At 36.7% G+C, this 22858-nt stretch overlaps 3 protein-coding genes across 4 annotated transcripts; 1 reads left to right on the top strand and 2 right to left on the bottom strand.

Moving 5' to 3' along the window:
• Positions 1-97: 97 nt before the first annotated feature.
• Positions 98-4329, top strand: LOC307161514 (uncharacterized protein). The gene is made up of 2 exons (XM_079876265.1): positions 98-279; positions 539-4329. Exons 1-2 carry the CDS (start codon positions 170-172, stop codon positions 3645-3647), a joined length of 3219 nt encoding a protein of 1072 aa, XP_079732391.1. The 5' UTR covers positions 98-169; the 3' UTR covers positions 3648-4329.
• Positions 4236-7868, bottom strand: slc22a13a (solute carrier family 22 member 13a). Of its 2 annotated transcripts, none has more exons than XM_079876267.1 (10): positions 7424-7868; positions 7150-7253; positions 6348-6502; positions 5932-6100; positions 5727-5848; positions 5530-5620; positions 5208-5422; positions 5025-5133; positions 4729-4935; positions 4236-4503 (listed from the first exon to the last, which is right to left on the bottom strand). In XM_079876267.1, the coding sequence occupies exons 1-10, from the start codon at positions 7796-7798 to the stop codon at positions 4440-4442; spliced, it is 1611 nt and encodes a 536-aa protein (XP_079732393.1). In that variant the 5' UTR covers positions 7799-7868; the 3' UTR covers positions 4236-4439. The 2 variants fall into 2 exon arrangements, with proteins under 2 accessions (XP_079732393.1, XP_079732392.1); XM_079876266.1 differs by having other exon boundaries at positions 5530-5624; positions 5728-5848.
• Positions 7869-8610: 742 nt separating this feature from the next.
• On the bottom strand, positions 8611-21847 carry oxsr1a (oxidative stress responsive kinase 1a). The gene is made up of 18 exons (XM_079877611.1): positions 21523-21847; positions 19853-19965; positions 18349-18457; positions 18092-18233; positions 17926-17981; positions 17452-17561; positions 17251-17352; positions 16371-16504; positions 16215-16263; positions 15618-15683; positions 15392-15514; positions 15253-15291; positions 15057-15170; positions 14862-14932; positions 12098-12150; positions 11940-12008; positions 11782-11846; positions 8611-11682 (listed from the first exon to the last, which is right to left on the bottom strand). Exons 1-18 carry the CDS (start codon positions 21590-21592, stop codon positions 11608-11610), a joined length of 1560 nt encoding a protein of 519 aa, XP_079733737.1. The 5' UTR covers positions 21593-21847; the 3' UTR covers positions 8611-11607.
• Positions 21848-22858: the final 1011 nt, after the last annotated feature.

Here is a 22858-nt window from a genome sequence, read left to right as displayed (position 1 = left end):
CTTAACAGTTAGACTAAACTCTCAGTCTATTGTATCTTTAAAATGGCATTATATAACAATTCTGACTTTTTTCCGTAGGAAGATCTTCATCCTGTGTATTTCATACATAACAACTCATATTGCATGTATGTCTATATTGTTGTCATAGTTCCTGTCACCTGCTAAAGAGATGTGCTCTGCATGCCTGATGCCAGTTTACCCAATGGAGAAAATGGTGGCAGATAAACTAATTCTACATAATAACTGTTTCTGCTGCAAACACTGTAATAAAAAGCTAAGGTGAGAGAAATTTAGAAATCAGTTTCCAAGACATGGTTACAAAATAATCATTAGTGTAATACTGGAACCTGTGATTCATAATGAGAAATACATGTGCTATTAAAATATCTAATAAAATACTATCTATTTGATATACTTTATATTGGATATTTAATTGATTTTATCCAATCAAAAATGATAAGACTTGATTCCCTGGGAATGTTTTCACAGTATATACTTTAACAATGAACATTCATGGGTGTACTATTATTTATTACAGCATTCACAATTACTCTGCTCTTTATGGAGAGTTCTACTGCACATACCATTACCAACAGTTGTTTAAGAAAAAGGGCAACTATGATGAGGGTTTTGGCCACAGACAACACAAAGACCTCTGGCTTGCTAAAACAGAGGAACCTAAACCTACTAAGTTCAGCTCAGCACGTAACACAGAGCCTACATGTGTTGATGGTCCTCTGGGGTCATTTACAGGAGCTTCATCTCCACAGCAAAGACACAGAGATGCTCAATTCAAAAGTCCTGACATCAAGAACAAGCTTACAGTTAGCTGGCCACCGGAAAACAAGTGGACCAGAAAACACCCAGTTTCACAAAGTACTTCCTTTGCTTCAAGAAGGACAACAGACTGGTCAAATGTAGACCATTCTTCAGCCAGAAGCTCCAGAAATGCTCTTGAAAAGAAAAGGTTTAATTCTGGGCAGGATGAAATGGACAAATCAGTTCATCTGTCACCTCGTGGTTATGAGAAGACAAACACATACTTATCTCCCTACACAATTAAAGGTGAGGTTAAAACACCACATTCAGAGCCTGTTTATACACCTCATCCAGGAGGTTCAAAAACATTACAGAAGACTGCAGATACATCTGGAACACAAAGCAAAGTTTCAAAAGGAGGGACAGTGACAAGTAAAGACTTGAATTCTGTTACCTCAAGACCAGATTCTGTGATAGAACCCAGTTTGGCTGAAGATGGGAGAGTTTATAGCCCAACGAAAATAAAAAAGTCTGTCCGGTTTGCTTCGAGTTTAAATACAGATGGGGAAAATAACACAGAGTTCAGCAACGAGGAAGTTGAAAGCTCTACTGGGGCCTTTGTTGAACCTGCAGTTGTCAATGGTGACGTTATGACAGCAAAGGGAGATATGACAACTTTAAAATCAGGAATAGAAATAGAGGAATCACCCGAGGAATGTTTAATTGATACAATGCACAACCTATATGGCAGTGATTCTGTCAAACATCCCAAAGCTTCAGGCGGACAAATGCAGGATCCTTTTCTTCAGACTACAGTAATAGAAGAAAGCATCTCATCTGTACAGAGAAATTTAGATGATTCAACAAAGGCAGATGAGGCAATTATAAGCAAGATGAAAACAATTCCAAATCTCAAAGAACTGCAGGTAAATGACATCACTGCATGTGGTACAGAAACATTCAAACCAAATAGTGAATTGTGTGATTTGGAGCATGTTGCAGAGATGATTAATGAGGATGTTATTGAGACTGAGGCCAATGTTACAACCTCCAAAGAGCAAGAACCCATGGACATAATTAAAGATGAATCTAAAGACCTTGATATGTTGAATTTGCCTCCAAAATCGGAGGATAAAAGCAACACAAAGGTTGGTGACAAAAAGGCCACGGATAAAGGGAATAAAGGGTCTTGGTCTAAAGGTAAAAGCCCTCTTTCCAAACTCTTCACATCTGGCCCAAATAAGAAAGAGAGTAAAAGTGAGCCAAAAACAGAAAGCAAAAGAACCGATATCAAACCAAGAAATTTACTGAGCAGACTCTTTTCGGCCACTGAAACGGAGTCAGAAATAAAGAAACCACCAGAAATCAAAACATGTGAGGAGTCAGAGAAAATCGTAGGGACAGAAGATGGAGTGAACACTGCATTGGTTCAGGATACTTTTTCTATATCTCTTCCTCTGACAGAGACCACCTCTCAAAATAAACCTCAAGAGACCATAAAACCAACACAAAACTCACTAAGTGATGCTCCAGAAGAATTAAATCCAACCGAGAGCTGTCAAAATCCCATTTTATTGTCTAATAATGGCTCCGCAGATGAGACAGTGCTATCAATAGACCTTGATCAAACTGAACAACTCAAGCCTGCTTCTGGTGGTTTAGGGGAGATTGAAAGCAATGAGGCTCTTATTTCCTCAAAAGAACACATTCATTTAGATCTCACCTCTCCAGACTCTTTAAAACCATCAGGTTTTGAGGAGAGCCTCAACTCCTTTTTGCCTCAGAATGAAGACACATCTGGTTTTCTCGATACATCTGATGCATTCACATCTCAAGTTACGAGCAGTAGCACAGATGACATGGCTTTTTTAGATTCAGATACACTTGATTATACAAACAGTGGCTCATTGACGGACACTGAGAATTTTGAAACACCATCAATTGATATAGGGAGCTCTTTTATTGAAGGACAGCCATTTGGAGAAAAAATACAAGGAGAAAGAGGAGATTCAATTAAAAAACCTTCTGTGAATTTGAATGAAGATACTCTAGATATTTTTGGTTCATCAGATTCAAACGTTGAGGTAAACTCATTTGGAAACACCCTGACTGAAATCCACAAAAATGAAGCCAGTGTTCCCTCAGGAATGACTGATGATCCCTTTGGTATGGGCAATTTATCAGTACAAGAAATGGATATCTTTGGAGGAGACAATATGCTTACTGTCTCTGATCAAATGTCCACAAATAATTTATTTGATATTATGACAAACAGCAAGTCTCAAAGTCAAAACCCTTTTGAGGGAATTACAGATGGTCAACTGGGACCAAATGGAGTTTTTGACTTGATAAGTTCTGAAGATGACCCATCAACACAGAAAAGGTCTGAACCTGAACAGGGAATTCTAATTCAAAGTGAGGTTAATAATGTTTTCGAAAGTAAAGGCAATCCGTCAGTCTCTAATGTGTTTGATCAAAACCTTTCCGGCCAAGAGCTAATTGAGTCATCTCAAACAGAGGCTTTTGATTTCTTCAGCTCTGAGCAAGATCCACCCAGAGCAGCATTCAGTCCTATAAGTGCCGATCCATTTCCAAATGACATATTTGCAAGTGCTATTAACGGCCCAAGCACAAATACATTCAGTGTGGAAACAATGCAAATATCTGCAAACCCATTTGACGATTTCACCGGGTTAGAGAGTGAGAGTGAGGCTGCAGAGACACAAGCAAGCAACTTATTTCCAGATGACATATTCTCATCTATTCCTGACATTTCTTTAGAACCAGCACAGGACACTTCCACCCTGATAAATCCAACAAACACTGACACAAATGGTGTGCAGCCACAAAAGCTCGAAAATGATTGGATGTCTGACCTTTTGGGGTAGAATCGTTGCCACCGTTCAGAAAAAATATAAAAATATTTCAATTAAATAAGCAGGTATATTGATTTGCCTTTGCTGGACTATTCTGTATAATTCACAAACTTCATTACTAACATGTGATTGATTGATTGATTGATTGATTGATTAATCAATGTGTATTTAAGTTAAAGTATTCATGTATAATGTGGTGTTACTTTTTTTATTTCTAAAATAATTAATCAATGTATATTAATTTAACGTGTCAATATCTAATGTGGGGTTACTTTAAAAGTTTTTAGATACAAAAAATGTTGAAGTATTTGACAATTACTGCATTGTGATTCTACAAAAGTTGTTCAGTTAAATCAGAATCAGATTACTTTGACTATATTGAGCAATATGTTGACAATATGAGCAAATGTTTTTTATGACTATAGTTCTCTGACAGGGGAAAAAAGAAATTGATTTATTAGGCAAAGTTCACTTCGATAATCCCTGTAGTCATCATATAATCCATATATATTTGTGCACAAAAAGTTAATGTTGATCATGAAACAATGTAATGATAACTGTGTTCTTCAAAGACTAACTGGTCATAATAAATAATAAAACAACAATTCACATGAGGTTTATTGCATATTGTTATTTTACAGTACATACAGTGCTAACAGAACACTAAATCTACAAATCTTTTCATAATGCTGAATGGCAAATAAACTGCAGAAATTGTAATAAAAATCTAACTGTTATTTCTGCATATCATTACACTGTAAACAGAACAAAAGAAATTCCACCATCTTGCAAGAAGTTAAGAGGTTATAACTTGGTTGCTTGGATGTCTTCACAATCCCTAGTTGCAGGATTAGATAATTTTGGTCTCCTTTGGGGAAATAGAGGTGAAATAGTGTTATTTTTTCCCTTGGCAAAAACCTTAAACGTATTTTAAAACAATATATAACATGTAACTTAATGTGTAACTTGGATTTTAAAGAGTAAATAAACAGATTTTAAGACAAGTGAGAATTGCAAAAGCAGTTTAATCCGCAGAACTTCACTATATAAAACCATTTTTACTAGTTGCATGAAAACTTCAATGTACATGTACCTCTTGCCCTCTGCCTCCTCTGTGGAATCAGGCAGCTCAGTTCTTCTGGTCTCGGGCAGCAGGAAGGCCATTATCCCACTTGCTAGTGCCAGGCTGCCAATCACCACAGTAGGGATAGTGAAGTGGTAGATCTCCAGCAGGTTCACCACAGGAGACAACATACTCGCGGCTCGTGAAGCTGTGGAGCCCAGCCCCGTGGCCGTCTGACTGGAAATCAACAAGCGGATTATAATAAAACTGCATTAAAACAACTCTCTCATTAATATCTGTAGAAAATGACACATGATCATGCCTACCGAATGGCGGTGGGGAACAGTTCTTGAAAATAAACGTTGCAAATACTGCCTGCTCCGTTCATGAGAAATCTTCCACATGTGGCAAGAGCAGCGATGGCGACGTAATTACCTTAAGTAGAGAATCACATGGTTAAGTGCTGATTCTTTGTATGCTATAGAGTGTTACTATGGAAAACATTTTACTTTGTGGAACTGCAAGAGTCAGGAGACAGAGAACCCCTCCCACTATAAGGGCACCCATTAGAGACATCTTCCTTCCAGCTGCTTCCAATGACCACATGCAGAAGAAGTGGACAGGAATCTCAGAGAGGCCGAATATGAGCTGATTGAGAAAAATATCAAGGCCGAACTTCCCCACATTCAGAGAGAGGCTGTAGTACGCTAGATTTACAGCACACCTGAGTATCAACAGCAGAGGACCATTCATGTTTAAATATTAATTCAAGAAAACACATTTCAAGCAAAAAAAAAAGTCTCAATATTAATTCCACGAGAATCGACTCACCAAGCGAAGGTAATGGTTAAGAAATATTTCCTGAGCACACGGGAAGCAAAAAGCATTTTTATACCTCCTTTTTCAATAGGCTTTTCTTTTAGGACCTAACACATCAAATAACAAAAACATGTTATCCATTTTGTGTTATTTAGGAGAGATGGCTCTGTACTTTGGCATGACATGTTAATTTGTAAAATATATCTCAACCTTCTCCAGTAATGAGTCAGGAACAGTACGTTTGTTGATCGCTGCTGCCTTCTGAATGAGTTCTTTCGCATCGGTAGTTTTTCCGCGGTCAAGAAGCCATCTGGCAGACTCTGGAATAAACCTATTTTGGTGTGCACATCTAATTATTTCATTCGCTCACAAATTCATCCAAATGTAAAGAAACATATACATGAACATATATACCATATGTAGACAACTACAAATCCAAGTGGGCCAGCCATTATAAATTGATCCATCCTCCAGTCCCTGACAAAATACACAACGGCAAGAAAAATGACCTGCCCCAAAGCGGCCAGGACTTGACTCAGGCATGCAGCATAGGATCTCTGAGCGACTCCAATCCACTCGGTGGCTACAGTGAGGATGAAAACATTGTGATAAACACATAAGCAATTAGGTAAACACGGCAATTCTGTGTTACAGTATAGCCAATATAGTCTTACACAAGACCCATCAACTGGTTTGTTGTTGACATAAATAAAGTCTAAATATGTTCTGTGTTTCTTCTAGAAAGAGCCATCTGATGTGTTACATTAATTAATCAGTCCGCTGATAGCTAACATAATGCAAAGGTTGAAAACATCAATATTGTCTCATACCGAGGATAATGCTGTTGATCCGAAATCCTCCGAGGGCAACACCAACAATGAACTGGGATGTGAGGTACACATAAAAGTTTGGAGAGAGACCAGTCACGACTGTGAAGATAAGCATGAGCACCATAGGTATCTGTGTAGCTCGCTTGCGACCAAACCTTGAGTTCAAAAAAGAAAGAGGGGGAAAAAAGCCACGCACAAAAAAATTCACTGAAAATGAACAATGACATGGCATGAATGGAAATGTTAGCTGAAGGCTGAATATGTTATGCCACTTCATTTAGCATGTCTTTAGATGGCGTAGCTTCAGAAATGTATGCATCATATGATTTAATATATAAAAAAATTATACATTACATATTTTTATTGTATAAAATGTCTATATTTATTTGCACATTATATAATATTTACACAATTGTTTTTTTTACATATTTTAATTTAAAGTAAATTTAGGTAAATACTTTCTGAAAGCTGTAAACTTCATTTATATGAATTGCAAGTTTAATGTGTGTGTGTGGGGGGGGGGGGGGGGGCATCCAGCTATTACTTTATTTTACAGTGTATTTTATATAGCAATAATAAAAAATAATTTTGCTAAATTACAAGCAACTAACCTTAAACAGAATGCTATTTTAACCATAACACTAGTACACATTGTTAATTAAAATTACTCAGTACTTATTTGGGTAATTAGTCCTACACATTAACAAGGACACCTTAAAATTAAGTGTATCGATTCTGTATTTAATCTAAAGAGTTTGTCCAAATTTAATAACATTATTAACTGTACGTTTTTAACACTTACGATTCTGAAAAAGGCCCAAAAAGTATAGCTCCAACTAGTACTCCAGCGAAGAATATTGTCTGTGCTCCCCGAAAGATATTTGTATTTTCACAAACAAGATCAAACTGCAAAACACCACAAAAATATCAGGCTTTCTCCATGTAAACAGCATACTGTTTTCATTCATTTAAAAACATAGTAGTTAAATTACATTGTGGTGTGACCACAGTGAGCACATGAACTTCATAACATCCATGTTTTCAAATATATGGGTGACAAAACCCAAGTTACTTACATCAGTAACAATGGTTGCATCATAAATAGTATCATTGTGCACCCATCCATCGTTGCAAGTGGTGGTTTCGTTTAGGCCATATTCCCGTATAGCAGACAGATCCCAATCCATAGGCACATACATCTGACAGGGATCGAAAGAGCCATCCGGGAGCCTAGGCAGGGTCAAGTTAAGCTGCTCTTCCTTCGTCAGATTGGGACCCACCTGAAGGATCCAGTCAGTGTTGCAATGGTGGTTCGTGTCTGCATGGTTGAAGACGAGGCTGGATAACTGAAAAGGTAAAATGAGGTTTGGAAAGCACAAAGCAAACAAGAGAAGCTTTTGGAAAAGCCCGAAGTCTCCTATAGATTCTAAAATCTCCCCAAAATCAGCCATGGTGGTCCAGAAGAGGAACAACCAAAGAAAGCTTGAGTGACAAGTTATAGTAGAAAAAGCTCATTAATGTTTAACTGTATAATCATGTGAGTGACTATATCACAGAAAGTCATATATATAGAGAGCAATGGTCATATTATTGATGTGAAAGTGTAACGGGTCAACATTCAATGATGTTTTGACACTGCTGATGCGACAAATAGATGGACAGATTGTCAGACAGACATTGTGTGTGTGTATATATATATATATATATATACACATGCATATATATGCATGTATATGTATGTATATATGTGTATATATATGTATGTATATATATATATATGCATATATGCATATGCATACAGTATATGTATATATATATATATATATATATATATGCATGTATATGTATGTATATTTGTATGTGTGTATACATTCACACACACACACACAGACAAACACATAAATAAGCTATATTCAGTAGATCAACAATCGCTTTAGAATCAGATTGATTCCCAGAATAATCTCACCCTGTGTGTGCACATACATAGACAGATAAGACAGATGGATATATAGTAAGACAGTGAAATACACCAAGTTAACATATTTGTCAAATCTTTTAACGTTTTTGAAACAGACTGAAGCCAACTTAAATAGTACTTTGGTTCTAAAGTAAAAACTAAAAAAAAAAAAAAAAAAAATTGTGCTGACAGTATCTGTAATGTGTAACTCATCAATATAACAAGCAATAAACTGGATAAGTGCTTTCATCATGAAGCACTTTAATGTCATTACGCAATTCATATTTATAGCATTTAGACAAGTCTGCAGGGGGGAAAAAATTCATAATTTCATTCTTTATTGATTATTATTAAAAATAATTGGGTACACATGCACTGAAAATCCCAAAAGGTGAAATACTATACAGTGTTCTACCATTGTCCTTCACACACCATACTGAGAATGACAGTAATACCTCCATTGCTTTTGTGTTGTGACAGTTCATTCCTTACAGTTGAATGAGAAAAGCATGAAAAACAAATCGAAAAGACACTCATTTCTTTTAAACTGGAAACACTTAAATATTCCACTAAAATGTAGCCAATCCCTCTTTGAAAGTCCTGCATACATGTGTTTGGTGTGAAAATACAGCATCTCTCCAGACTGAGCAGAATGGTGGAATGATATTAGACAACGTAGCTCAGCTTAACACAGAAACATCACCAGAGAAAAAAATATGAGCATGGAGAGAACAAGATCTGATGTGTCAATCTCAAGACAAATCAGCTTATTTAATTATCTTTAAGAATTCATACAAATGAGAAAAAAGAATATGCTTTCAATTTTCAAATTACTTCCAATGCATTCCAGAAAAAGGCCAACCACTTGTGCACACATGAAAATAAATACTACTCTCATATCACTATCACCAAAGTGAGAAAGAAAATGAGACAAGGACGTGTCTTAAAGAAAAATGATCGAGGCTTTAGAGAATCATGAAAGGGCAGCATTTTTGACGGTCAAAGAAATTAAATCATTGCGTTCTGGCTTTGACTTGAGTCTACTTAAGGTATCTGAGAAAGTTTTTAAAAAAAATAATCACAATGATTACAGTAAGGTGGTATGCCATTGTAATGAGTTGTTAACCATTTAAAACATTACAAACACACAAAACTCACATACCACAAGCATTCTTTTTAAGAATCCCACCAACCTGTCCAACAATGACAACCGAAATGCAGAAAAACTAAAATAGCCCCTGACTTGACAAAGTAGAACTCGGTACATTTTTTTTTAACTACTCTCAAGTCATGCTAATGTCATCTTTTAGAGGACATTTTCAGAAATGAAATCCTTTGAGGGAAGTGTTTTACGACTGCAAACACAGAGAAGCCAACAACGAACATAAGACAAACCACCGCATCGAGTCCATAAAAAGGCCAACTGTGAACAATATGTATACTGTTTATATATATAAACACCAATTTGATTATTTACATGTTTTTTTTTATCAAGTACTAAAGATGCCCCACCCACATTCATTGTTGTATTCACACTAAATACTTAAAAATAATAATAATAGATCAACAGTCATTTGCACATACACACATGTAAGAAAGAGACAACAAAAGAATCACTGACCATGTCTAAAATTAATCGGTTTTGAAACCACCTTAAAATGAACTGTTTGTTGGAAGTCAAGGAGAGAAATTAACTGGAATTAGAAAATGAAATGGGGTGGAGTGTAGAACCTCAGTAAAAATAATAATTATAATAATAAAAGTTCAGCAAAAAGGTATATATATATAAAAAAAAAAGTTTTTAAAAGAGAATAAAATAACAGTTGCATGTGAACACATTTTCTGCCTATATATACATGAAATCAGACATCAGTCTACAGAGACAAATGATATAAGAGAGTGTAATGGACTTAAATATTTACAGACACACAAATACAGGCCCACAAATTCTATTGCCAATATCACTTAGACTGCATTAAAGTCACTTTTCTTTAGTTTGTTGCTGGTCAGCCCCAGGCTTCACTGGTCTTCACTTCATCAACAGTGCTTGCAAGGCCAGCAATGTATTGAAAGTCATTTTCTATACACATTACTGCAATTCAGTTCCATGTACAGACTCCATTCCGACTTCACATTTAGATTTATATATAGTTTACAGCTTCAGAAATTTAAAATTTAGTTCAAAATCTCTGATTGAATAGTAGAATACTGAAAATTTTTAATGCCATCCATGAATTGATTTCACCCAAAACATTAATGTTATTAATATGCTGCCTTGCAAGCACTGGTATATCCTTCAAAAATGTTATAATCTAGTTCTGTAACACTATCCAAACAGCTGCCACTATACTTAATAGATATGCATGTATGAAACTTGTAACATTACGCTCAATCCACAAAATTACATATACCCTTTTCTAATATAAAGCCAAATGCACAATTTAAATTGTTTTCTGAAAGAACAGAACATTAGGAAATAGATCAATTTTTTTTTTTAAAGCTCATTATCTCATCTCTCTTGCACCTTGTTTTCATGGAGAGTCCATTCAGCAAAGTTAAATGAGCGCAAAATGACCAGCATATCTTAAGTCAAAAATCATTCATGCAGTCTGGCATTAGCCCATGCAAAACGATGGGAATGTATCCCGATAGTGAGAGAGCAGCCGAAATGTGTAACTGTGAGGTGCAGTGCACAGGTGTAACAGTGAAGCATCATGTCTGAGTGACGTGGCTCCCATGTTTACTGGTTAAAGTGTAAAACCGTACAACGTTTATCGCTCCCAAATGACGGACCACATTGCAGATTGGTGTACTGAACAGCTGACTTTATAGGCGGTCCAACATGCACCCTTAAATGCTTTCGAAATGACAATCCTGCCCTAAAGCCTCCATTGAGGTACACAGCTGCATGCACACACACACAGTCACTTATTCATTTCACAGATGAGATCCACAGCTACTGTCTACCTACAGTTGTAAATTCAGTAGTACTATCGAAAGTAAGGCATTCTTCTTTTGACATCTACCAGTATTAGGAGTTGGTTCAGATTGTGCAAATGTTTTAAGCAACAAAGAAAACAAAACATAGATGAATACTGTAAACATCTGAGGTGCGCTCCTGTGAAGAACTTGGATGCAGTCCTATTCAACATTTGTTAATCCTATGTGGTGTCAGATTCCTTCTGTCTCTTTGGCAGTAGTGGTTTCTTTAGGCCAATGAAAGCATTTACAATGCACTGTTGTGCAAACAAGTCTGGTTTTTTTTGTTTGTTTTTTTATCCTGGTTGCTGGTAATACTATGTTTTAACTTATACTCAGCTGAGCAAATCCCATGAGTTTAACGTCATCTGGAATTTCAGAGCTGTCCACTCCCGATGCCTAAACGGGAGAAAGATAAACACAGCAGCAAATATAAAACAACTCTGATGAGTAAAGCAAGCAGAACAGACCACTGCACCAAATTATAGAGTAGCTTACCAGCTTGAAAGTGACATTTTTGTTGGTTTGTGGATCATCAACAATTTTCTGCAAATTTGCTGCAACTAAAAAAAAAAAAAATTCCAAAAGTTAAAAACACTTCTTATTTTCAACATTTGTATTTTTAGTGTCAAGCAGCAATTTTAACTCAAACTCACCAATAACTAAATCTCTTCCATCCACTAGCCCTGCAGACACAAGCTCTTGAGACACTCCATCAGCTGTGTCTGGATAGAGAGGAATTTAATTTGACACATTTAACTTTTTTGATCAAGATTACAATTTGTCAATATATGTGAAATTAGAGATCACAAACCTCTCCCCGGCATGAACTCAAATCTGATATCGTTTAGCTCTTTCTTTGTATTCCTGTTGCAAAACAAAATGCAAAAACTCAGGTTAACTAGTTAAAGAAGGCATTTTGATTTCATTTTAGAATTGTAAAGCACAAGTATTTTATTTACTATTGGAGTATTTAATCATATTTTTAATTCAGGGTTCCTACACATTGTCCATTTCAAAATGTCCAAACCTGTCAAATTTTTCAGACCATACATTCAGTCAATACATTCATCTGTTTTTCTAGGGTACTCTGAAAGCAATGGTCAAAGGGATCATTGAAATCTATAGTTTAAGGGACCATTTCTTTGTTAAAGCTTTACTATACTGCGTTACACTAAAGTGTCCTCTCCTTGAGAGAAAAAATGCATTATCTTGATGTTTTGAGACAACTCTCCTGTTTATAGTTAGAGCCTGGCCAAATCTAACCTTGGAAAAGCTGTGTGTCGTTGTGTGTGTTAGTCTTTTTGGTTACAGGTTAAGGAACCACTGGCATTATTGGAGATTGAGTTGTTGTTCGGCACATGCTGGCACCTAGCAACCCAAATCTGAGACCTGGAAGGTCACGACGTGCCTAACATAATCGATGGAGATATGCTTCAGTCTATCTGTATATGTGTGGAAAAGTACTATGTTTATCTTTTTCTTAGCCAATGAGAATAATTTAACTTGAAGCAAGGACATATCTTAGACCTTGGTGAAGGGTATAACTGCTGTGATCTTTGTAACTGTAAGAGGGGCGGTCTACGAACTCCATGTGAGTCTTGAAGCTGACTTCTGCTGATGAAACTGCAAACTATCTTTAGTAAAACTTTTCTTTAATTTATTATAATTCTGACTCCGAGTCTTCATTCATCATATCTGGTTCTGGGTCTTTGACTGTAAAACCCCTTACACAACAGCATTATTTTCAGGATTATATTTGGTATATAATACAGTCATCTCTAAATATTTTTTTCCCGTTGGTTTTCTGCGCCAAGTGATAAAATGCACTTGTATGATACGAAACCTTAAACGCTTTGAAACCTCAACTCTGACACATTGGTTTGATACTGTAAATATGATTTGATGTTGCATGATCACTAAACAGTAAAGTACAGACCATTTGCTCCTTCATCAGTTGCTGGTTTGAGTAGCACAAGCACATTCGTTCAAATGAGACTCGCTTATTGTAAAGACAAATAGTTTCGCATAATGAAAATGTGCGATTTGAATTAATTTAATCGTGTTGGACAATCACTAAACTTTTGACATGAAAACACTCTGCTTGTATGATACATTTATTTTTAGAAATACTTCATTTTATATTTTTAGAAAACTGAATAGGAACATTAGTCTGGAAACACAAATATTTTTCCATACATCCAGACCTGGAAATGATTATTTTTATATTTTCCATTTTCATTTTATCTTAAGTTTTAGTAATTTTTTTAGTACCAATTCAACTTTATTTCAGTTATTTGCCAAAGCAACATTTCTATGATTTGTTTAAGTTCTTAAAGCTATAATTATTCATATAATATTTATTTTTTATATTATTTCAGTTTTATTTCGATTAGCAAAAAATATTTGTGATAGTTTTACTTAACACTGCAAGGCACTTAAACTCAGCACTGACGCTCTAAAAACCTTTCTATTTCTGAGTGATAAATTGAAATATTTTTATTGTCATTTAAAAAAAGTTATAGCAATTATAGCAGTTTCATCCAAACATCTTACTATAAAGTTACTGGGATAACTGCTTGTATTTTTATATGACGTAAAAAGAATGAGTGTGCCAACACAACCCTGCGGAAAATCTGTCCTCACATGGAATGGTTACCTCTAACTAGTGTTGTCAAAAGACCCGGTACTTCGGTACCAAGTCGGTACTAAAAAAATGTAAACGTCACGGTACCAAGTTTTCTTAAGTACCGGTGGTACCGAGGACCCGTTCAAACCCGGTTCCATGATGCGCATGCATGCAGGCATGCACTGAGCACGTGCAGTTGCGCGTCCTCTTTATTAAAGCGCTGAGACATGGCGACCGGCGGCGCTGCTGATGTGGCGGCTGTAAATCCACTTGTTGATAAGAAAGGAGGAAAGAGCCACATACGGAAATATTTTGGATTAGGCTAATGTCACGTTGCCATAAGTGGCCGTTCACATAGCGCGTTTTTTGCGCGTGCAGATTCGTTATTCCAAATGTAGGCGCGCAGCAAGCACGCTCATAATAGAAGTGACGCACTTAAGCGCACTTGTTTTTCCAGGCACGCCTATGTTCATGGTTGCATAGCAAGACAGTGCCAAGACGCCAAGGGTAGAGCAAGCGTTTGTGGAAAGCAGAAACATATCAATCTCCGAATGCAACGTTACATGAGGAGAGTAAAGATGGAAAGCTTTTAAAGATTAGTTCCATATAAATTCACAGATAATTTGTTGTTTTGTCGTTAGTGAAAATCAGTATTGACCTTGTATTTGAAAAAGGATCCTCATATAAAAACAACACTAAAATTCAGAGTAAGTTCATTCGCATTCGGAGATCGACTATTTTTGAAGCGGCGCTCTCCATGATGACGAGGAAGTATCAGCAAAGAATTTACTGATTTCTAGCCCTTTGGTACCGAAATTGGTACCAAGAACCGTGGATTTTCACTGGTATTGGTAACGAATACTGAAATTTTGGTACCGTGACAACACTACCTCTAACCTGCTGATCCATTGATAGTCATCATCAGTAAGTCACTATAATGTTCAAATACCTTAATCTTAGGACCAGGCTGATGGGGATTTTGGCTGAGTCCTGCCCTGTCATAGTAGGTGCGCCAACAGCCTGTAGGGATACAATTTCAGTATCTAAAAATATTCGAATTAAATTATAAACCAAGAGCACTTGTTAGGTCAAGCTTACTGCTGATACTATTGTCACAGAAGGAACTTAATACAGTAGAGCTCACCTGGGAGCCTGGAGAGGACACTGATATTGTGGCAGTGTCATCTGCAACACGTAGCACTTCAGACTGTCCTGCAGCGACTGGCTGCAAGAAGCTTAATGGATCCGCTGGAAAGATCTTTGAAAGAAGCAGAAACAAGATTTTCATGAGAATGGTTCTGGAGTAATTCAGAAAGTAAGAAGCAGAAGCGAACTCTCACCTCTGCATTTTGCACAGCCTCCTCCTTTACTCTGGGTGACTAAGAAAAGACAATTCAAAGACTTAAAACATGCTTCATCCAAATCCACAGACTAGATTAAAACAGCCATTAGGTAATGGTGTAGCAGACAAGCATCTACCCGTAAAGCGGCCACTGCTGCCTTCCCTTCCTCACTCTCCATATCCAGCTCATCATCACTCCATTCCCACTCTCCATCCTCAGTCTTATGGAGCCGACCGCTAGAACCCGGAACCCTCCGCACCTATTCACACATAAATTCACATGCACAAAACTACTTAAAGCACAACTTCTATTCTCAATTCATAATTTATTCTTCATATTCGGACAGTAAATTTGTCACCCACCTTCCTCGATCTCTCTCCTATTGTTGGCGCCCTCTCCAGCAATTTTTCATTCAAGTATTCGTTGTTCTGTGAAGGAATTGTGGGAAAAATTTGTTAAAATATAACCACTCACATTATTATTATAAATAATTTTAGATGCTTAATAATTTGGTAAAAAACTGAACTCAAGGTCCACTATTGTAATAAAAGACATTTGAGACAATCCGCAGAGACAGCATCCTCTGTGGGTCGTAACGCAGCACTGCAGTGCCGTACAGCCCGCCCTGTTTACTGCCACTGAGCCGCTAGGAAAGAAAGTCTGCTGAGGCAGCACTGTATTTGTTACAATATGGCATGTATCCCGTGAGCAGGAAATGGCCTTTAGAAACTCTAATCCTGAATATTTGTTACAGTAAACCAGCCATGCTGGACCAGTGATTTGAGAACGTTCAGGCGACAATGACTGTAGCCAATCTAAATAATAACTGACACGCTGGAAGCAGCAATTACGCAAAATGGAATACACATTTGTGAACTTAGATTACCCGTATGGGAATGTAAAATGTAACTACTCTAGTCAATCTCTGTAAATTTGCAACTTGGGATACAGTATCTTACCTTGGCTTTTGTGAAGAACTTGTGTTTTAAAAGTTCAGCAGCTGTAGGCCTGTTGAAGAAAGCTGAATTTTAATAAGACCAAAAACTAAAGTATATAATCGAATAATGCCATAATCGAACACAGAATTTTTGAACTTTGGGAAATCTCTGCACTACCGTTTTTCTGGATCCTTCTGGAGGCACAAGGAGATCATCTTCCGAAAGGATTTACCATATTTTTTAACCATTTCTTTATCTGTAACTCCAGTCTCTAGACACGGAGGGTCATTCTGCAGAGTTAACATGAGAACCTAAACCAAAAAAAGTGGGAAAGAAATCAAGACAAACCAAGACAAATCATTACTGTGGAAAAAGTATAGACAAAAACATTAAGCAACCATAGGCTGAATGACTTGAATGATTGTTGCAATAGAGTAGTCCAGAGATGATGTTTTACTGTAGTCCATTGAGAAGTTAGCATTACCCTGGTTCCCAGACAAAAATTTGTATCTTACAAGTAGTTCATAAATCTAATCTTCACAAATTAATTTTGAAGCCTAAATACAATTGTCAGAACTAAAAAGCTAAAGCTAAAGTAAACTACAACACGACTAGCATGCCTTTAAAGTCATCACCACTAAGCTTACAACAACTCTTTCAAATTTTATTTTAAATCTACACGTTGGAAAGTTTGATATACAATAGTTTGTAAGATGAGTTAACGCAAGACTATAAAAGCGGAATAGTGAGTTTTCCTGCTCAGCGTGAGAACGCTTAACGTCCTTCTATAGTCCCATTTAGCCACTTGTTAGCAACCACCTTTTTCAAGACATAAAAGCTTAAAAAAACAATGAGAGGATATTACTGATGTATTTTGTCATAAAATAAAACATGAAAATACTTTGAACCAACCTTATTTCAGGCATTTAAGCAAAAACTGACTTCAGGATGATAGAACTGGAAGTCTAAAATGCCGACTCATTTCTGCAGCACTCTAATGGCAGGTTTCATAGCAGATTCTCCATCAACTGAACACAAACAGTGACTTGCTGCTCACCTTCATTGGAGGATATTTGTGATATGGAGCAGCCCCGGTTGCCAACTCAATAGCTGTGATCCCGAAACTCCAGATATCAGCTTTGAAATCATAACCCCTAACCTGCGAGGGAGCAAACACATTTTAATTATCTCATTACAAAGCCATTCAGTTTCCAAAATATATGAAAGGCAAAGTAGGAACAGCCGGGACAACACTAACCTGCTCCATCACCTCAGGGGCCATCCAGCATGGAGTTCCTACAAATGTCTTCCTCACTTTGTTTCTAGTCATGTCTCCACCAGTTGCTAAAAAGGCACTGACACCAAAGTCTTCACAGACGACAAAAAGACATCAAAACTATCAATCATCTGATCCAAGATCACTGCATTATGTTATTTCAGGCCAAGCACCACCTCTGATCAAATCTGAAAATCCACCTTTTTCTGTTTGTTTAATGAAAAAATAAACCACTTTTTCCCTCCAAGTATAACATTCCACATAGAGTAAATAAACAATATGAAGACAATCTAACAGCATATTCAAATAAGAATATTCAGCAATCCTTTGAAATCACAACAAAAAATACATATATACATATATATATATATATATATATATTAACTCGTACTTAAGCTACGTAATTGTCAATAATCGTTGGAAGAAAAAAAGAATGTATTGAGAGTGAAACTCCACCTGCAATTTGAACAGAGCCGTCCTCTCCTAAAAGAATATTTCCAGCCTTCACATCTCTGTACAGAGAGAATACACATCAGTGTGCTCCTTGATGACTCAACAAAATTAAGAATGGAAAGCACACATAAACGTAATTATATAACCAAACCATGGCATATACATTTACCTGTGAATCTGACCATTTTTGTGCAGATAATCGAGACCTTCTAGCACCTCTTTTAGTATGGTGGCAATGCTGGACTCATCCATGACACCCGATTTGTGCTCCCCTTTAGAAATGATGTACTTAATAAAATCCAGAACTGAGCCTGAAAACAGACGCAAGTGGAAGGATACTGTATTATGCAGTACTTTATTTTTTAAAAGACCAATTAATAACTTACTTTATTCAAGACACTGCATTTAAACAATTAACTAACTCACCACCACTGAGCAACTTCATGACCAGCCAAAGCTCATCCTTGACCACAAAGGAGGTGTAATAAGACACAATATTTGGGTGATGGCACTGGCTCATTGCCTGGATCTCTTTCTAAAAAAAATAAAAGGGGGAAAAATAATGTTAGGAAGCAGACCTGTTTAAATCTATATATAATGGTAAGTATCTGCAAACAAAAGGTCCCATTGCTCCTGACTGCTCAACTACAACCTCAAATTACTTCAAGGCCATTGATGAGTTTTATGCAACAGAACTTAAAGGGAAAAAAAAAAGAACCCAGACATTCGGTAAATAGTCCCGTCTCATAGGACATTCTAACTCTGATCATTTAATCACAAACCAGAAAAGTCTGTGCCAGTTTAATCCTCCTCTGATTGACAGACATGTGGTAGCCTTGCACATGACCCGGGTTACATCATGAGCGTGACCCTGAATCATTAACCGAGGTGAACAGAACAGACCCTGAAGCAGATGTACGTTGCATAATTTTTCTAAAACCGACAGTCATTTGTGCTTGCAGACAACAAAATTGTTTTAGTATTAGTATTTTTGTGGAATATGTCTCAACCTATCCCATCTATTTTTGTTAAAAGATTATTTACATAATGCAAAGATTCTGTGTTCTCAGTAAAATTAATTTAAAAAATATAATATAGGATATACATTTTATATAAATATATATATTTATTAGGGCTGTCACGATTCCTCAATTAAATTTGAGTACTCAATTTAAAAAATCCTCAATTGCAATTTACCCGTGTCGAGTAACCAGCAAAATACTGGAAGTGGCGCATTCCACAGACAAGAATCCATGAATCACCTTATTAGACAGTTTTCTATGGCTGCACGTATTGTGAATTCACAAAAGCATAGTATATGCCCCACGGGTTTAATACACGCTTTATTTACATGTGTGTATGTTGCGTGCCTCTCAGAGAGGCTCTGTTCACTGTAAATGCTGCTCCACATGAACTGATAACATTTACATGCGTGAAGTGTCTCAAACTCCATCTCTGCATATGCTGTGAGTTTGAGTTGCTTATAACGTTTGTCTGGGAACATAATGTGTGGCATTTGTGAGGTAAATCATTTATAAACCTACTCCAAAACAACAGAATACATCAATATGTTTCTAAATATGCAAACTGTTCACTGCGATTTCAAAATAAAAGTTAAACCCTCACTCTGAGTTAGCATGTTTTGATGTCCACATATTCTTTTTCAAGAAATTACAGTGGGCTGTAGCATTTCTATCATAAAGTGTCCAAATATATATATACACATACAGGTACAGTATATTTTTATCTGATAACTTGAAAATTTAACATACTGTAATAGTGGGCAAGATTGATTTTAGTCCAATCGAAATTATGCTTCTGAAGTGAGCGAGACGACTAAACTACCATCCATAAACAACCAGTTTAAACTGAGACTTCATCCTAATTAAACACTGTTTGTCTTATTTTATGAGCAGTAAGCAGACATTACCAGGAGCTCATCCATGCTGGTCTGGCATTTCTCAAGATTGATGCGTTTAATGGCCACCTTCTCCTTCCTGGGTTTGCAATATGCCGCCTGGACCACAGCTGTTGCTCCACTCCCTATATAACAGCAAAAAGATAGCAAATTTAGTGATATAACCAAAAGACTTAAACAATGCATATAAAATAACATTAAAGGAGAACTCCGGTCAATTTTAACATTGAGCTCATTTTATTGTACATTTGGAGTGCTGTCAATACAGAGAACAACGACAAAAATCGCTGTTGCCTACACCGAGTTATTCTATTTTTAAAATTTGCACCCTGTTGACTTCAATGGGGCAAGTACTAAACCTGCTTTTAGCCTCTTAACATCCTTGATGTGTCATTACAAGTGCACAGAAAATGTGAGTGATTCCTTCAGAGTGAACACGAGTGGATCTGACTGCAGTAGATGTGAAAGATATGGATGAAAGTGATGTTATTTAAGCCAGCGCAAATACCTGTGTTTACATCCTGTTTTTCGGTTAAAGGCCAAAGTAGTCGATTGCCGAGTTCACGCGCATAGGTTTAGTTACCAATGATCACGCGCGTGAACTCGGCAATCGACTACTTTGGACTTCAACCGAAAAACAGGATGTAAACAGGTATTTGCGCTGGCTTAAATAACATCATTTTTATACATATCTTTCACATCTACTGCAGTCAGATCCACTCGTGTTCACTCTGAAGGAATCACTCACATTTTCTGTGCACTTGTAATGACACATCAAGGATGTTAAGAGGCTAAAAGCAGGTTTAGTACTTGCCCCATTGAAGTCAACAGGGTGCAAATTTTAAAAATAGAATAACTCGGTGTAGGCAACACCGATTTTTGTCGTTGTTCTCTGTATTGACAGCACTCCAAATGTACAATAAAATGAGCTCAATGTTAAAATTGACCGGAGTTCTCCTTTAACAAAATGTTAGAGAAGATGACAGATGGTCATAGTCTCCTCACTCCATAAATGAAATTAGCTATTGAAACCTTTTTTAAACCAATATAATGGGGTGTTTATTAAATTGTGCCCCTGATGCCAATTCAAACAGATGATGCAAAAAATGGACTGGTGTTGATGTCTTCATTTCAGAATATTCTAAACTTCTATTTCAACAATTAATTTTCATATGTCTTTATCCTTCTGCTTAATGACAACTTCCTCTGCCAAAGGGGGCCGGAAAAAAACCTAATTAAACGTCCCATGACAAGAAAATCAGCTCTTGTTATGTGATCAGAAGTTAACTAACGTTAGTTATACGTCAAACTTTCATCTAGAAAACATGAACGTTATATTAATCAGTTTGACACCAAACTAGCCACCAAGCAAGTTGTCAATTGTAATGTTTCTTTAACCACCAAGCACCCCATATGTCATATCATATATCACGTTGAAATCCTCGAATCAATCAGTAAATCAGCCATTGTCCGCAAGCATTACACTCCGCTGGCATGTCGGGTGGCTAGCTAGCATGGCTAACACAGACGGAACATCTTCCAGGCGCGATGACTCAATTACTGATGGAGATCTGAAATAACACAGACCATCTGGGCCCAAGAGATCCTAACACACATGTCTTACTCTCCTTTATTCTACCATTCATGTGATCTAGATGCTGATGTGTGATGGGTTAGCTCACCGATCACCTCCTGTAGCTCATAGTCATCCTTGTCGATAGACCAAGGTTGAGAGCTCGGGTCCTCGGACATGACTGCAGTCAGATCCCGTCAGCCGCTCGCGACACTGTACGCTCACGCGGCTGAAAGCGATAGAAAACGGACGATTGGGGATTTATACTCGATGTACTTATGTTGATCTTGCCGACCGCTCTCAGTCTCTGCAGCCAAACTTTGCCAACAGAGACGGTGGTGACCCCGCCTTAGGCGGAAAAAGCTCTTCCTCGTGTCAAAATCTTGGAGGCGACCAAAATTATGCCACGTTACGCCACCTAACGGTCATGACGCAGAGTCACCGGGGAGAACAGCAGAAACAGTCTATTCTACTATCCTACTGTCCATCCTACTAGAAAATGACTGTTGAATTTTAAATGAAATACATTAAGCTTTCTTGTATGTAACTATTTTTAATTTACTGCACTGAAATGTTCGTAATTTTAATAGAAAAATAATGATACAGAAAAAGAAAAAGAAAATATCTATAATATATATTTAAAGTATAGTAAGAAAAACTAACACAGTATAATAATAATAATAATAATAATAATAATAATAATAAATATATATATATATATATATATATATATATATATATATATATATATATATATATATAGTATACTTTGTTAGTTTTTCTTACTATACTTTAATATTAGAAGTAAAAGAAACAAATAGCCTTATAATTACATATAAAATAGGTTTACATTATATTTCACAACTAAGGCAATATGCAAACGTTTTTCGGTAAAATATTGTTAAAATATATTTTTTTAATTTGTAAAAAGTATGAATCGGCTTATTTATTGGGGAAAACGCACTCCCAACAAACTCTCCGTGAATCATCATATTTGATTAGTTTATATTTATTATTAAGTTCACTTGTTCTATTTTTGTTTTGAGTTACAATTTATGTTAGTAATGTATTATTTGTTTATGCATGCATTATTTCACGTGCGTTTCGGTTTAGCCTAAAGGTGATGATACACGGGGCAACTTTTTGGGCAATGTTGCTGGGCAATGTTGCCATCAACGGGCAACCAGGTGAGACACAGGGCCCACAACCGATCTAAATTATCCAGATAGAAATGTATTGCCCATTTTCAATGGGAAAGTGCCCAAGCAACGATCGCTCGGCAAGATTGCCCAGCAACATTGCTCAAAAAGTTGCCCTGTGTATCATCACCTTAACGAGCAGTGAACAAGGTTTGAAGCCACTTTGAAGCGCAGCTACACTGCCACCTACTGGACTTATTCACATTAAACTATTTTTCTGTATCACTTCTATTGATGAATGAACAA

The sequence above is a fragment of the Squalius cephalus genome (assembly GCF_949319135.1).
Source record: "Squalius cephalus genome assembly, chromosome: 7".
Taxonomy (NCBI): domain Eukaryota; kingdom Metazoa; phylum Chordata; class Actinopteri; order Cypriniformes; family Leuciscidae; genus Squalius; species Squalius cephalus.
Note: the sequence above shows the minus strand (reverse complement) of the source record. Positions and strands in the feature narration are given on the sequence as shown.

Bases quoted from the DNA above. Each gene is read 5' to 3' on its own strand.
- LOC307161514 (XM_079876265.1), top strand. From the start codon at position 170: ATGTGCTCTGCATGCCTGATGCCAGTTTACCCAATGGAGAAAATGGTG. The intron at 280-538 runs GTGAGAGAAATT...TATTTATTACAG, and splicing joins CACTGTAATAAAAAGCTAAG to CATTCACAATTACTCTGCTC.
- slc22a13a (XM_079876266.1), bottom strand. From the start codon at position 7,798: ATGGCTGATTTTGGGGAGATTTTAGAATCTATAGGAGACTTCGGGCTT. The intron at 4,936-5,024 runs GTAGGCATGATC...GTTGATTTCCAG, and splicing joins CTGTTCCCCACCGCCATTCG to TCAGACGGCCACGGGGCTGG. The intron at 4,504-4,728 runs GTACATGTACAT...ATTTCCCCAAAG, and splicing joins GAGGAGGCAGAGGGCAAGAG to GAGACCAAAATTATCTAATC.
- oxsr1a (XM_079877611.1), bottom strand. From the start codon at position 21,592: ATGTCCGAGGACCCGAGCTCTCAACCTTGGTCTATCGACAAGGATGAC. The intron at 17,353-17,451 runs GTTAGTGTTGTC...GCTCCCTCGCAG, and splicing joins CCCCTGAGGTGATGGAGCAG to GTTAGGGGTTATGATTTCAA. The intron at 16,264-16,370 runs GTAGTGCAGAGA...TTTCTTCAACAG, and splicing joins CAGAAGGATCCAGAAAAACG to GCCTACAGCTGCTGAACTTT.